Source organism: Cnephaeus nilssonii (assembly GCF_951640355.1).
Source record: "Cnephaeus nilssonii genome assembly, chromosome: 12".
Classification (NCBI taxonomy): Eukaryota; Metazoa; Chordata; class Mammalia; order Chiroptera; family Vespertilionidae; genus Cnephaeus; species Cnephaeus nilssonii.
The window spans coordinates 35,789,770-35,803,925 of NC_137083.1; the positions used below are offsets into that span (position 1 = coordinate 35,789,770).

General features: G+C 33.6%; 1 protein-coding gene across 1 annotated transcript in view; it reads left to right on the forward strand.

The window, feature by feature from the left end:
* Positions 1 to 14,156, forward strand: part of SEMA3C (semaphorin 3C) — a 174,460-nt gene that overhangs the window by 90,618 nt on the left and 69,686 nt on the right. Inside the window, exons 5-8 of the mRNA XM_079785392.1 lie at positions 4,196 to 4,315; positions 6,852 to 6,942; positions 11,482 to 11,601; positions 13,016 to 13,158. Of these exons, the coding sequence (XP_079641518.1) occupies positions 4,196 to 4,315; positions 6,852 to 6,942; positions 11,482 to 11,601; positions 13,016 to 13,158 (474 nt within the window). The remainder of the gene's footprint in view (positions 1 to 4,195; positions 4,316 to 6,851; positions 6,943 to 11,481; positions 11,602 to 13,015; positions 13,159 to 14,156) is intronic.

The following is a 14,156-nucleotide window of genomic DNA, read 5'->3' on the forward strand; positions in this document are numbered from 1 at the left end:
CCCATTGGGGATCGAGCCCACAACCCGGGCATGTGCCCTTGGCTGGAATTGAACCCGGGACCCCTCAGTCCGCAGACCGATGCTCTATCCACTGAGCCAAACCAGCTAGGGCTATTTCAGCATTTTATTACATGACATGTATAGTATATGAACAAAAGGACATTATATTCTGCATAATGTTAGCAGCCTGATTTTTCATTTAACCTTGTACCAGAAAATACTTTCAAAATAGAGTTAAACAATTAAAACAATTCAGCATGGTACTGAATTTCACTGACGTCTCGTTCCCCAAACCTTTCGTGGATGCCTGTTATGGTCAGGGCCTACACTAAGCTCTGTACAGGACAGATGCCATATTTACTCCACAGGTTTGTGTTGGCAGTTGGACTTGAAAATGTGTATGAAAGAATCTAATATCTAACTCAGTGTATATTTATTTGCCAGAAGCTATTCCAAGTGCTATATTATTATACAGGTGTGGCAAAAGTAGGTTAACAGTTGTGAGCAAGAAAAACAGTTTATTCTTGTATTACTGTCTAATTAATTATTGTATGTCTTCCATATAAACAACTGTAAGCCTACTTTTGCCTCACTCTATATTGCTCACAACAAATACTATCATCACCATCCTATATAAAAGGGTAATATGCAAATTGACCCTAATGGCGGAACAACCAGTTGCTATGACATGCACTGACTACCAGGGGGCAGATGCTCAACGCAGGATCTACCCCCTGGTGGTCATGTGCTTCATCAGGGGGAGTGCCACTCAGCCAGAAGCCTCATGGCTGGCCAGAGCAGCTGCGGTGGCAGGAGCCTCGCCCGAGGATGTCTGACTAACAACTTAGGCCCGCACCTCACGGGGAACGGGCCTAAGCCATTAGTTGGACATCTCCCAAGGGGTTCCGGACTACGAGAGGGTGCAGGCCGGGCTGAGGGACCCCCTGAGTGCACGAATTTTCGTGCACTGGGCCTCTAGTTCATAGATAAAAAGATTGAAGCACAGAGAAATTACTAGTAAATAAATGTCTCAAGTTCAAACAGCTAAAGATAAAGCCAGATTTTTAATAGCTCTGAGATTTGTATACTAGTAAATCCACTCTCTATGCCCATTTAAAGATTATGGCATGATGCCTGGCTGGCATGGCTCAGTGGTTGTCGACCTATGAACCAGGAGATCATGGTTTGATTCCCAGTCAGGGCACATGCCCGGGTTTCGGGCTTGGTCCCCAGTGTAAGGCACATAGGAGGCAGCTGACCAATGATTCTCTCTCATCATTGATGTTCCTCTCTCTCTCTCCCTGTCCCTTCCTCTCTGAAATCAATAAAAATATATATATTTTTTAAAAGACTATGGCATGATAACAGACAAACTCTAATTGTCTCTGGACAATAATCCTCTGTCTTTTCTAGGCACTATTCACCAAGTAAGTCCTGCCCTGCCATGCCGTTTTTTAATTCATGCTCTGCTGTTTTTGTTGGAACAATCTTTCCTTATGCTTTTGCCTGTCAAAATCTCTAGCTCATTCTGCAAGTTCCAGCTCCAGAGACAACCCCCTCAAACCTTTACACCCACTTCAGCATTACTCATTCTCTTCTTTCCTTCTATATTTTGAAAAATATAACCCTATTACAGCATCTACTCTAGCCTGATGTATGGATGCCCTCCTTACTCTGAAAGTAGGAATTGAATCTGTTATTTCCAGTACGACGTACAGTGCTTGCACTGAGTTTATAAATATTTGCTGAATGAAATGGTCTAGGTCAGAAATAATGTATTCAGAAACCAAGGCAGAACAATGGAAATGGAAATGACCTAGAACATGATTTTCCATAATTAACTCAACGGATTTGTTTTTCCTTTGGGGTTTTTCTCTGTAGGAAGGTTGGAGGGCTACACTGAGCATCATCAGATAGCATGGAGATCTGTCTCATGGCTAGTCAGCCCCTTCCTATAGAAAAGCTGGATGGTGGAGGGTGGCATGTTTCAAGAGCCAGCTCAGTTACTTATTAAACCTAGAGCATTTCATTTAACCTCTTTGAAATTCAATTTCCTTATCACTAGAATGGCACTAATACTTTAATTGGAACACTGTTGTAAAGATTAAAAACAACATCAAAGGAAGAGCTCTTTAAACATTAATAAAAGTTATAAAAACTCCCTTCTAATAACTATACATTCCAAACGCCATTGCAAATTTTAAAGAGGTTAAAAATACAAGATGTGTTAGACACATCTGTGTTTGAAAATCTGCTTTACCCTTTTCTAGCTATATATCCTCAGGCAAGTTAACTAAAAATGTTCTAAGCTTTATTTTTCTAAAAGCAGTTGAGTTGTAAAAAAATATGAATGAATGTTAAGTGCCTAAATAGCATATAATATGCTAAATAAATGTGAGATATAAAGGTAAAAAAAAAATCAAACCTCCTGGGAATTAAAAGAGGCTAAATATATGAAATGATTATTCCACTGTCTGCCACTTAATAAATTCTCAACAAATATTAGCCATAATAAACATATCAATATATCTAATATATAGATATAATATACATAAAGTAAGTATAAACTGTATTTGAAATATAAAAGAAATATTAGTGACTTTTTTTAACTAATACCTGTAATTCATGATGGTAAATGGCCTACAAAACTCAAGAGGAGACAGACATAAGCTATTATTAATAGAGTTGGGTTGAGTTCATGTCTTATGGAAAAAATAGTATATACAGAACCCCAGAATGACTAACTTTGAATGTGAAAAAAATAAACACAAGTCTCATTGCTCACAGATACCCTTAACATAGACATATTATATACACACCATACATCATCTATGCTTTTTCTCCAGAGAAACACATTATCATCTGCAGTTATGTAGTCAATTTCCAGGAACCTCTATAAACAGGTGTCAAGATACTGTGACATTATATATTTAACAAAAATCCTTAATGTCTTAAAATAAAAATAAAGTGTATAGTCTGGTCTGTAAGGTTTAATTTTTTGACAGCAAAGTTAATGATTGATTATTTGATAATAAAAACCTATAATAGAAACATATGTGTAGAAAATTACTACATATAAAAATAAGCATTTACTTACATACTATCAAGTAATAGTGAATATAAAAGGAGAAAATGATGGGAAATAGAAAATAACATTGACCTCAAATGTAACTTCGTTTTTAGTAAAATTCATATTTTAACTTTACTAATAATGTAAGTAATGCATGTACATTATAAAAAATAAAATAAAATACATGATACCTAGAAGAGAGAATAAAAGAACACCTATGGTCTCTGACCACCCCTGGGAAAACCACTGTTACCTTTTCATATATTTTATTAAAGTATTTATCTTTGATTTGTAACATTATTCTTAATAATGTTCTTTGAGAGAAAAGGTAACTGTGAAGGGAACAACATTTAATCTCAGGCTGGATTAACTTGTAGTCAGCAAAGAATAGTGAGCCTAGTAAACACGGAGCATTCAATGATCCCTTCAGTCACAGATGTGCATTTGGTGATGACCATATTTATGCACTTCTGCAAGGTCATAGTCAACTTATAATTTCTATAATGATTGTTTGTTGTTGAGAGAATAAATGGCAATTTCTAATGATTGGACTGGGAGCAGATGAGAAAGGAGATTTTGAAGAAAGTATTTTAGGGGATTACGGGCAGAGAGATAAAAATTACATCATTTTTCATAGAAAGCAACAAGTTTGGCATTTCTTTCAAGGTTTGTTTTATTCACCAATTGTAAAGGCCAATAGTGTTAGCCATTGTGTACTAAAGATAATATGGGCCTTGTATAAGCACAAGTGCACTTAATTCATGTTTATATAAAGTGTGTATGTGTGCGTATGTGTATGTATGTTTTGAAGAAAATTTGAGGAAACAATTTGCTGTACTTAATCCTAGGTGAAAATTAACTTCATTAAGTTTCAGAAAACAAAAAAAAACTTACATAGCATACAGAAGTGAAATATGAGAGAGAGATATATCATTTTACTCATTATCTAAGTTGGACTACCTTCCACCCGAAATAAAGCAATGGTATAAACAATGTGGTTCTCTTACTATCTCCGAACAACTAAATGTGTTAGAGTAGAAAGAAACACTAAAAGCAAAGTTTCACAGTAATACTTAGTAATAGCAATAAAATCGTTGCTAAGCACTTCTTTACCTATTCTTTTAGCATGGTTGTGGGAACTTCGTCCGTGTAATTCAGGCTTTCAACCGCACTCATCTGTATGTTTGTGGGAGTGGTGCTTTCAGCCCAGTCTGTACTTATTTGAACAGAGGGAGGAGATCAGAGGTGAGTGTAACATTTTTTTCATTCTTAGTTCTGCTTAGTGTCAAAGGTCACTTAAAACTGTATTTTAGAGTAAAAACTTGGAAATGTCAATAGTCATAAAAAAGTTTCGAGGCCAGTAAACACAAAATATATTACATTTTGTTTCTGGCCATCAAGTTACTTTAAATACAGCCTTTTGCCTTTAAACATATATATATTTCTGAATGGAAATGCTGCAAAATGTAAAGGAAAAAATAGTGTGGTTTCATAATTACTTAGAATGTAAGGTATTGATAATATTAATGCAAATTATAGAAATATTATACTATACATTAACTTTCTCAGATCTATTTTAAATAATTTCATATTTATGTTTCAAATTTAATAAACTTTTATGAGATACACATCTGTAAGTGCCAGCCGAAGAGAACTTTATGTAATTAATAAATTGTACTTTCATTTAGAGTAACATTGGTCTACGAGGGTTTTCTAGCCTTTTTCTTACATTGGTTAAAATGATTTGGGAGTCTGTGAATAAAAGTATCTTCTGATAGTAAATATACAGCTAATGTATAGTCAAATATGTGGCTGGTTCAACTTCACCTGTGATATTTAAGACTGTGTTTATCCCAGTTTACAGTTATTGACTAAGGAAGCAATTCATTAGCCCCAAAGAGATTTTCCGGATTCTTTTAGTCAAACACGTCATATTAAATATAAGTATTTTAAAAACTGAATTATTTCATAATATCTTACTTTGTTTTATTATGCATCTTAAGCCTAGAAAGTCCAGTTCCTAATGTCTTAATTCAATTTTACAGATTAGAATTGTAAAAAAAAGATTAAATGTTGCTACTGATACACCTTAGGTTCATTTTTCTTTAACAAAGGTTAATCTACTTTAGTATGAATATAATTGAATAATCTGTATTCCTTTATTATTAATTTTTTCATGTATGTAATTTATATATCTTTTGTTGAATTAAAAATCACTTAAAATAACTGAGTAATTATCATTTGACCTCATATTGATGCATTTCCAAGTGGTTCAAAACATATGAAATATTAAAGTTCTTAAAGAAATGTAAAGCTATGCTTCTTGGAAGAGTACAGTTGGCTGCATTGAGCTTGTCATTAGAACCACATGCCTGTGATCAACTGATAAATAAACTACTGCCCTAGACAGCTGCAATCTGTCAGACCCTTCACTGAAGACGGCGCAGTCACTGCAGAGGCCACCAATAGCATAGCACTTTTCTGAGCACACGTTTCAAATAAGAGCATTTTCCCATGTACAAATTGCCCACTATGCACTTCAAGGCTTAAACGCAAAAGTCAGGATAAAACAAATCTTTGGAAAACCAGCATGGAATACATGTTAATCACTTTACCAAATATGAATTGCTATAGTCTCACTTCAAAAGGTCTGTTTAAAAGGGGAAGCATTTCTATTCATTAATATGTGAACATTTAAGAGTCAATTTAAGTATGGAAAGGGTTATGAATTTTAATCTTTTTAATACTTTCCTTGGTCGTCACATCAAAGGGTTTTATCATAATATTGAATTTATATACATACCTATAGTAAATATGGAATGCAATTTTTTCAGGATAATTTTGAAAATCCTTAGCTTGACACCTAAGGACTGCCATCATCTAATGCAACCAACAAAAGTGATAATCTTTTTCTTAGAATTTTAGTAGTCGTTTTTACTAACTTACCTAGAAAAAGATAAGTATACCAACAAGATGTTCCCTCTCGCTGAAGCTGCACTGATCATTATATTTCAAATTGAACTCTTTGCTCATAGTACCTGGGCTTCCCTAGTCCCATTCCTTGCTTAATGCTTTTCCTAAGCACTGAACATCATCTAACAGACTTTATATTTTATATATTTATTCCCTTCATATTTTATATCTACCCATTTATATTCTCCCTCAGTATATTATAAATTACTTGAAGGCAAAGATGTTTGTCTGTTTTGTTTACTGTGTACCCCGAATGTATTGTCAGTGCTGGCACAGAGTAGATGGTCAAATAAATAAATAAATAAATAATAAAACATTTTAATCTAAATCATGAATTATTGTTTAACTTAGTATAATGATGTACATAACAAAATTAAGTGGTAACAAAATTTTATATTTAAAAAAGTCTTGTTATTTTTGGAAATATTATAATATTATTATTATACACATTGTTCCTCTATGGACAAGGTTCTGCTTTTGGTCAATTTTCAACTTGTGTTATTCGGGGTAACAATAATTCTTAATTTTCAAGTGGTTTTTAATAATGTTGCTTTGAGGAAAACGTGTTCGATCAGCTTTATGGGGAGTGTAATAGGATGAGAATTTGATCTACTAAGGTTAGTTTGTAATTTATAGATGCATTTGTCTACAGGCCAACAAGGTCTTAATACAGTGAACTGGGAAGGTATAAGCAACCAAGTAGAAAGCTTATTATTTATGATGAGGCTTTGTTTTACTGAAGAACAATTGGTTAACTAAATATAAAGTTTTCATTATTACTATCTTTTAATTTTTATCTACAATAAAGGACCAAGTTTTCATGATTGACTCCAAGTGTGAATCTGGAAAAGGACGCTGCTCTTTCAACCCCAATGTGAACACAGTATCTGTTATGATCAGTAAGTGAAAAATAAAGGAGACAGTGAGAAATAGAAAATAAAAAGGAAATTAAGGATAAATATTCATGACATGGTATGCCCATTTTTGATAATTGTATGGATGATAGTACATCAGTAAAATAATAGGAAGAAAGGTTTATGCTGAAAAATAGAAATTTTAGTTTCTCATGTTCAGGAATATTTATAATAAGCATGTATTTTTTCATCGAACACAACAATGCTGTCATTCCTAGAGCAAGTCAACAATTTACAAAAAAACATGCATATGTGTATATATGTGTATATATATATATATATATATATATATATATATATATATATATATATTTATATATGTATTAGAGGCCAGGTGCATGAAATTTGTGCAAGGGGGGTGTTGTCCCTCAGCCCGGCCTGCACCCTCTTGCGATCTGGGACCGCTGACTCCTAACCACTTGCTTGCCTGCCTGATCGCCCCTAACCACTCTCCTGTCTGCCTGATTGCCCCTAACCACTCTGCCTGCCTGCCTGATCGTCCCTAACCACTTGCTTGCCTGCCTGATTGTCCCTAACTGCCTCTGCCTGCCTGATTGCCCCTAAGCACTCTGCCTGCCTGCTTAATTGCCTCTAAGCACTCTGCCTGCCTGCCTGATCACCCCTAACCACCTCTGCCTGCCTGATCGCCCCTAACTGCCTCTGCCTGCCTGATCACCCCTAACTGCTCACTGGGGGGCGGCCGGCCAGGGTGATGGGCTGTGGTCATTCTGGTCTCTGATTGTTCTGGTCTTTCCGCCATTTCGGTTGCTTGGCTTTTATTATATAGGATATTAACATATATTATAAAGTAATTTTCAAAGTTTCCTGTAGTTATTTTTCTAGTATTAAATATACCCACTTTCCTCATGTTTTAGTAATCTTTTGCAAATTATTAAAAATGATGTTACTCCCTGATGAAAGACTAACAAAGTATGTGAGTTAACCAAATATATTGCTATGGGTTGTCTAGAAGTGGATATACTAAAACAAGAGCTGGTGGTAAAATCACTTTTCTATTTTCTCATTTTCCATAAAATATATCAGTTAAGAAGCAGGCCCAATTGCTTGCTGCTACGTATGTTGACAAATCAATGTCTTTGAGTCTCAATCATCGAATGCCTTTCTAAAACTCACTTAAAAGACATTCCCTTCTGGTTAGTTAAGACACTTCTAGAATATGTCTGGTTTAACATGAATTGACTGTAAGAACAAATCTAGGATCCCAGTGCCAACTATACAGTAGATACTTTCCCCTGTTTGCTTTCTGTATGTATTGCCAGTAGTAAAATTATATCATTTGACAAGAGAACAGGTGGAAAAATAATTATTGTGGTCAAAATGCTTTACTTTGATTCATTTAAAGAGACAACACGTCTTATTCCTATCTGGAAACTAAATTAAGACAGGTACATCTAGCACTGACTAAAATGTGACCTTGGAAGTTATCCAGTGAATTATTTCCATATGGTCATTCAAATTGGGCAAGGAGGAAATGAAAGTATATAATTAGGACAAAAAAATTAGAAACCTTTGAAACCACAAGATATCCAAATATATCTTATGCAAGGGCTTTTCAGATAAGTTTCTAAATATTTAATAGGAGCAGTGTCTTAGAAAGTCTTTTTTTTAAAGACTTTAGAAATTGTAATATTACATATATATATGTAATGAATGAAATGGAAATAACTAATATATATATTAGTTAAATATATAGAGTTTTCATTCATTTCAATCTAAATGCTATGGAAATAAATTTCAAAGATTAGTTAGCACTAATACTGTAGTTTTATCTCATCAAATATTGTTTAGAACAATAAGTGTTAGAACAAGGCATTATGAATCTTAGTGTTAAACTGTGATAAGCCATTTACTAGTTTTGCCTTTAGAGAATTGGATTTTTTTACAAAATTTAATTTAATTATTGGCCTTCATTTTATAAGAACCTGAGACTTTAATTCTTATGCTGATGTTTCTATACTACCTTTTAATACTTTGATCAAATTAAAATTTATACTATCACTGAAATTCATTAAGCTGAAACCAGCCCAGCTGATGAGGCTTGGTGGTTGAGCGCTGACCTATGAACCAGGAGGTGATGGTTCAGTTCCCTGTCAGGGCACATGCCCAGGTTGTGGGCTCAATTCCCAGTATGGGGTGTGCAGGAGGCAGCCAATCAATGATTCTCTCTCAGCATTGATGTTTCTATCTCTCTCTTCCTCTCCCTTCCTCTCTGAAATCAACAAAAATATATTTTAGGAAAGAAAAACTGAAACCAAAATTAGCAGGAAGCTTGATAAGCTTATATTTATAATTTTATTTGTTTTATTGATTATTTCTCTAAAATTATCTCCATTGTCATCTCCAATATTGTATAATAGATCTGTATAGTCCTCTCACTTTGCTATACAGTGTTTGATCATTTCTGTTCAACTGTAATCCACTAAATAACACATATTTGTTAAAGTATTTCTACTAAAGTGTCAAGAAACATTGTGAATTTTAATTCCAAATTTCACAATGCAGTTGTGACATCCAACCAAATATGTATGTTTAGTGTTCTTTTGCTATTTTTAGTTATTGTTGTAGCACAACAAAGACATCAGATGATATCTTTTAAAGAGCTGATCAAAAACCCCATATGTTTTTCTGGTAGTGGAAGTGCAATTGGAAAGCAAAATATTTTTGGATTAAAGAGAAAAGGCACAAGTTTATCTTTGCATAAGTCCTACAAAGAAATCCTTCATAAAATACCCTATTCTCAAAATTCGTCCCAAAGTGACATTAATTAAATATTTATTATACAAAATAAAGCAGGCACTTTATTATTCCTAATTATTGAGAATTTAAGACAGGAAATGAAGTCAGTCAGACATGCAAGCTTTTGTAATGTTTAAGACCTAACTAATAAGGTGGTGTATAATAGGATTAGAATCAGCCCTCTGCACCATACACCATCCTCCCTTATCCTTTATTCTTTCCTTCCTGGATACAGAGATGATAATTGATAGCTGTGCTAGTCAGTCTGTTATATAACAGGATTTTATAACCCACTGTTCAGAGGGTAACTGGGTATAGCTACAGTATGAAATGATTAATTGCTAAGTTATTTCAATTTAACAACCATTGTATCTACAGAACACTTGTGTAGATGCTTCATAAATGCCCACACAATTTTAAAGAAACTAAACCACTCAAAAATACTTTCTTGCACATTTTTGTTCTGTCTCTATAATCAATTTCCATGGGCTTTAGACCCCTACGAGGAAGCCACATTGGAGACACAATGCCTGCCATACCCAATTGCTAACTTGTAGGGGTCCGTTTCATGACCTAGTGAGCACATATTAAAAACATTCCATTCTTCATTCTATCCTGGGCCAGTTGGTATTGCTTGTTACTAAACAGTGAGCTTAGAGTGCTTCAAAATGTTCCAGTTCTGCCAATGACCACAATCTGAAAGTAGCCAGGAAGTAATTCTAGAACAGTAGTCAAAGAGCACAGCTGCATGGTGGTTTAGTGGGACAGACCTGATAAAATTTATTCTCTTTTAAATAGATATTTAGCTACTGCTTTATTCTCAAGGGTCACACATACCCATTCAGTATGTACTCTCTTTCCTAGCATAAAAATTAATATGGATAAACTAAATGTTATGTATATACAGATTAAAATATCTGTTTTTGCTATCAATAATGATAATTTAATTTAAAAATATCTTTACTTTCTTGTCTCTGCATTCTATTTCTCATGGCTTAATATGTTAAGCCATATGTAGTTTATTAACATAATATTATATTTTTACTATAATTTTAATATATTGTTTTGCAAATGAAAATACAGAACTTTGATTACCTTATAGAAACCTTCTAGCACTGAAAATCAAAGTGTATACTTTTAATGATGAAATTATTATATCATTAATAGTATTTTGACAAATTTTAATGTTGCCTCTATGTCATTAATAATTAATAATAATAATAATAATAATAACTATTAATTTCAATCCATTTAGTATAATCATAGAATTTTTAATATGTGGTGAGGACTTTTGAGAACCACAATTCAATTCCCATATTTTACAGATGAAAAGATTGTGATTCAGGGAGCTAAATGACTTAGTCCTAATTCCCAGTTTGTTAATTACTGCCCAAAATACGAAGCAAGTTTTCTGACTCTTACATTATTAAAACAAAGTAATAATTACGCCATTCTGTTATCTTTTATATTATGTTACATATAGTATTTCTGCCATTTCTGATACACACTATAAACATAGGCATTTAGTATTTATTAAGTACAGGCAAAGGAATTTTTATTTCTTCATAGAATAAAGTCATTTTGGTAACCATACAGTCAATAATGAGACCAGATTAAACTTTATCCAACTTTTTATTTGGTGGATAATGTAAACCAATTAACAATTATAAACACTGTAATATGTGTATTCATCTAATTAAGTTCTCCTTGATTTTGAAAATAGCCTTAAAAAACATTTACATTGTGTTGACAATTTCTTTTTTATAGATGAAGAACTTTTCTCTGGAATGTATATAGATTTTATGGGGACAGATGCTGCTATTTTTCGAAGTTTAACTAAGAGGAATGCAGTCAGAACTGATCAACACAATTCAAAATGGCTAAGTGGTAAGAAAACATTTTATACATGTTTTTTTTAGAATTATGCTTTAGACTAATTTGCTTAGTTCCATAATAAAAATTAGGTAAAAATGGTTTAAAAAAATTACAGTGCCATGTTGTCAGTAATAGTAATTCTGACTTTATGATTTTAAAAGTTTAGAATAAATAAATAATTGAAATAGTCATATGCTAACTCTTTACTAATCACCACACAATTATTATAGAATATATAAATTTAAAAAGTGACAGTGATGTTCATCATACATGCTTGTACACAAAATCCTAATTGTTTAAGTGTAACCTATTATAATTAAATATGCTATTTGTACATTTAGATTGTATGTTTTAATAATGTCAAAGCTAAAAGTTTCCTAAATTTATGACAGATAAAATGAATAGGGTATATTCAGAAACTATATTTGTTTTATACTTAGAGTCTAAATTATAAAACTGGTATATATTATTTTCTCATAATTTGACTAAGATTTAATAGAAATCATAGGTATGATAACTTTATGATTATCAGTATGCAATTGCCTCCAGTTCTTGGGATCACATGGAATTCACATCATGAAAGGTGCTCATTTGACTTTAATGCACAATTTCAATGAGTTCCTATTGTTGAGAGGAGTAAGAAACCACGGAGGTCTTTGCCATTTCACCCTGGGGGAAATTTCTAGCTCACCCTAAATTTGGCAATTCACTTAACATTGCACAGTTAAGCATGAATCACCACAGTAAAGCATCTTGTTTCACTGATAGGCCAGCACAAGAAAGCGTTGATTGTCCATTTTCTACTTCAGATTATTCCTCTGGTACATCTGGAAATAGAATATCCTAAAAGTTGTTTTGTTCTTGAAATAAGGAATCCCTCTATGTCTTCCAATGACGTCACTTTTTCCTTGAAAAGTTTTCCTTTTATTTCATACACTGTATTTTAAGAAAAATGTGTTTTTCAGATCTTGGACTCCCCACTCCTCATTCCATTCTGCTTCAGTGAATTTGAGTTTATATGCACTAGATTGAAAACCACACTTTGAAAAACAAACCTTTTTTCCCCCCCATTAAATGACTGACTGTCAGATTCCAAGGGAAATAACTGGTAGAATAGTTTTTCAAATTTTTAAAACTCATCAGTGCACAAAGATTTTTTTTTTGCATTTACTGAACTTCCAGAATATATGGTAGACAGAGGAAAATAGTTTGAGCTGTCATATTATAACTATATTTTGTGGCACTTGACATTTGAAATGCGGTATGTTGGCTGAATACAATTACTGCTTTTATACTTTTTGCCTATGAAAATCAAATTATTGTTTTACACCAAAGATGGAGAAGCCATGTGTCTGTGGTCTACTTGGATGAACAGTAAATGAGTTTTTAGCATGAATATATTTATAGTCTTCGTATTTCTTTTCAGAGCCTATGTTTGTGGATGCACATGTCATCCCAGATGGAACTGATCCAAACGATGCTAAGATTTACTTTTTCTTCAAGGAGAAACTGACTGACAATAGCAGAAGTACAAAACAGATTCATTCCATGATCGCTAGAATATGTCCTGTAAGTATTAACATTTTAAAGTTCAATTTATTTAAACTAAAAAAAAAGCAACCAACCCCCAAAAAAACAAAACAAAACAAAAATAAAAACAGAGTTCACCCATTTTAACCACTTCTACCACACCTCACTCTGTCTCTTGCAACCACTGATCTGTTCTTGTATCCATGAGCTGTTTTATTGCTTTTGTTTAGATCTCACATAAAAAGGAGATCATACATATCTGTCATTCTCTGTAGGACTTATTTCATTTAGCATAATGCGAATCCACATTATCATGAACAATAAGATTAGGCTGGAGAGTATTATTTCCCTGACAGTTGTGTTTACATGCCACATTGCTTTATCCATTCATTTGTTGGTAGACACTGAGGTTATTTCACTCTCTTGGCTCTTATAAATAATGTAGCAATGAACGAGGGAGGCATATATCTTTTTGAATTAGTATTCCACTTATTCAGACAAATAACCAGAAGTGGATTTGCTAGATTATTTGATAGTTCTATTTTTAATTTTTTGAGGAATCTTCACACTATTTTCTTCTTTTAAAATATATTTTTATTGATTTCAGAGAGGAAGGGAGAAGGAGAGAGAGATGGAAACATCAATGATGAGAGAATCATCAATAGGCTGCCTCCTGCACACTGCCCCACCCAGGGATTGAGCTTGCAAACCCAGCATGTGCCCTGACCAGGAACCAAACCACAACCTCCTAGTTCATGGGTTCACACTCATCCACTGAGTCACACCATTCAGGCCTTCACACTATTTTCCTAGTGGTTGCAACAAATCATATTCCCATCAAAAGTGCACAAGTGTTCTCTTTTCTCCATATACTTGCCAACACTTTTTATTTCTTATCTTCTTAATAATAATAAAAGCATAATACACTAATTAGACTGGATGTCCTTCTGGACGACCTTCCAGACAAAGCCAGGGCTGCGAGGCAAGCTCAGGTTCCAGGTGCCAGAGGGAAGCTTGTGCCAGCAGCAGGGGAAGGA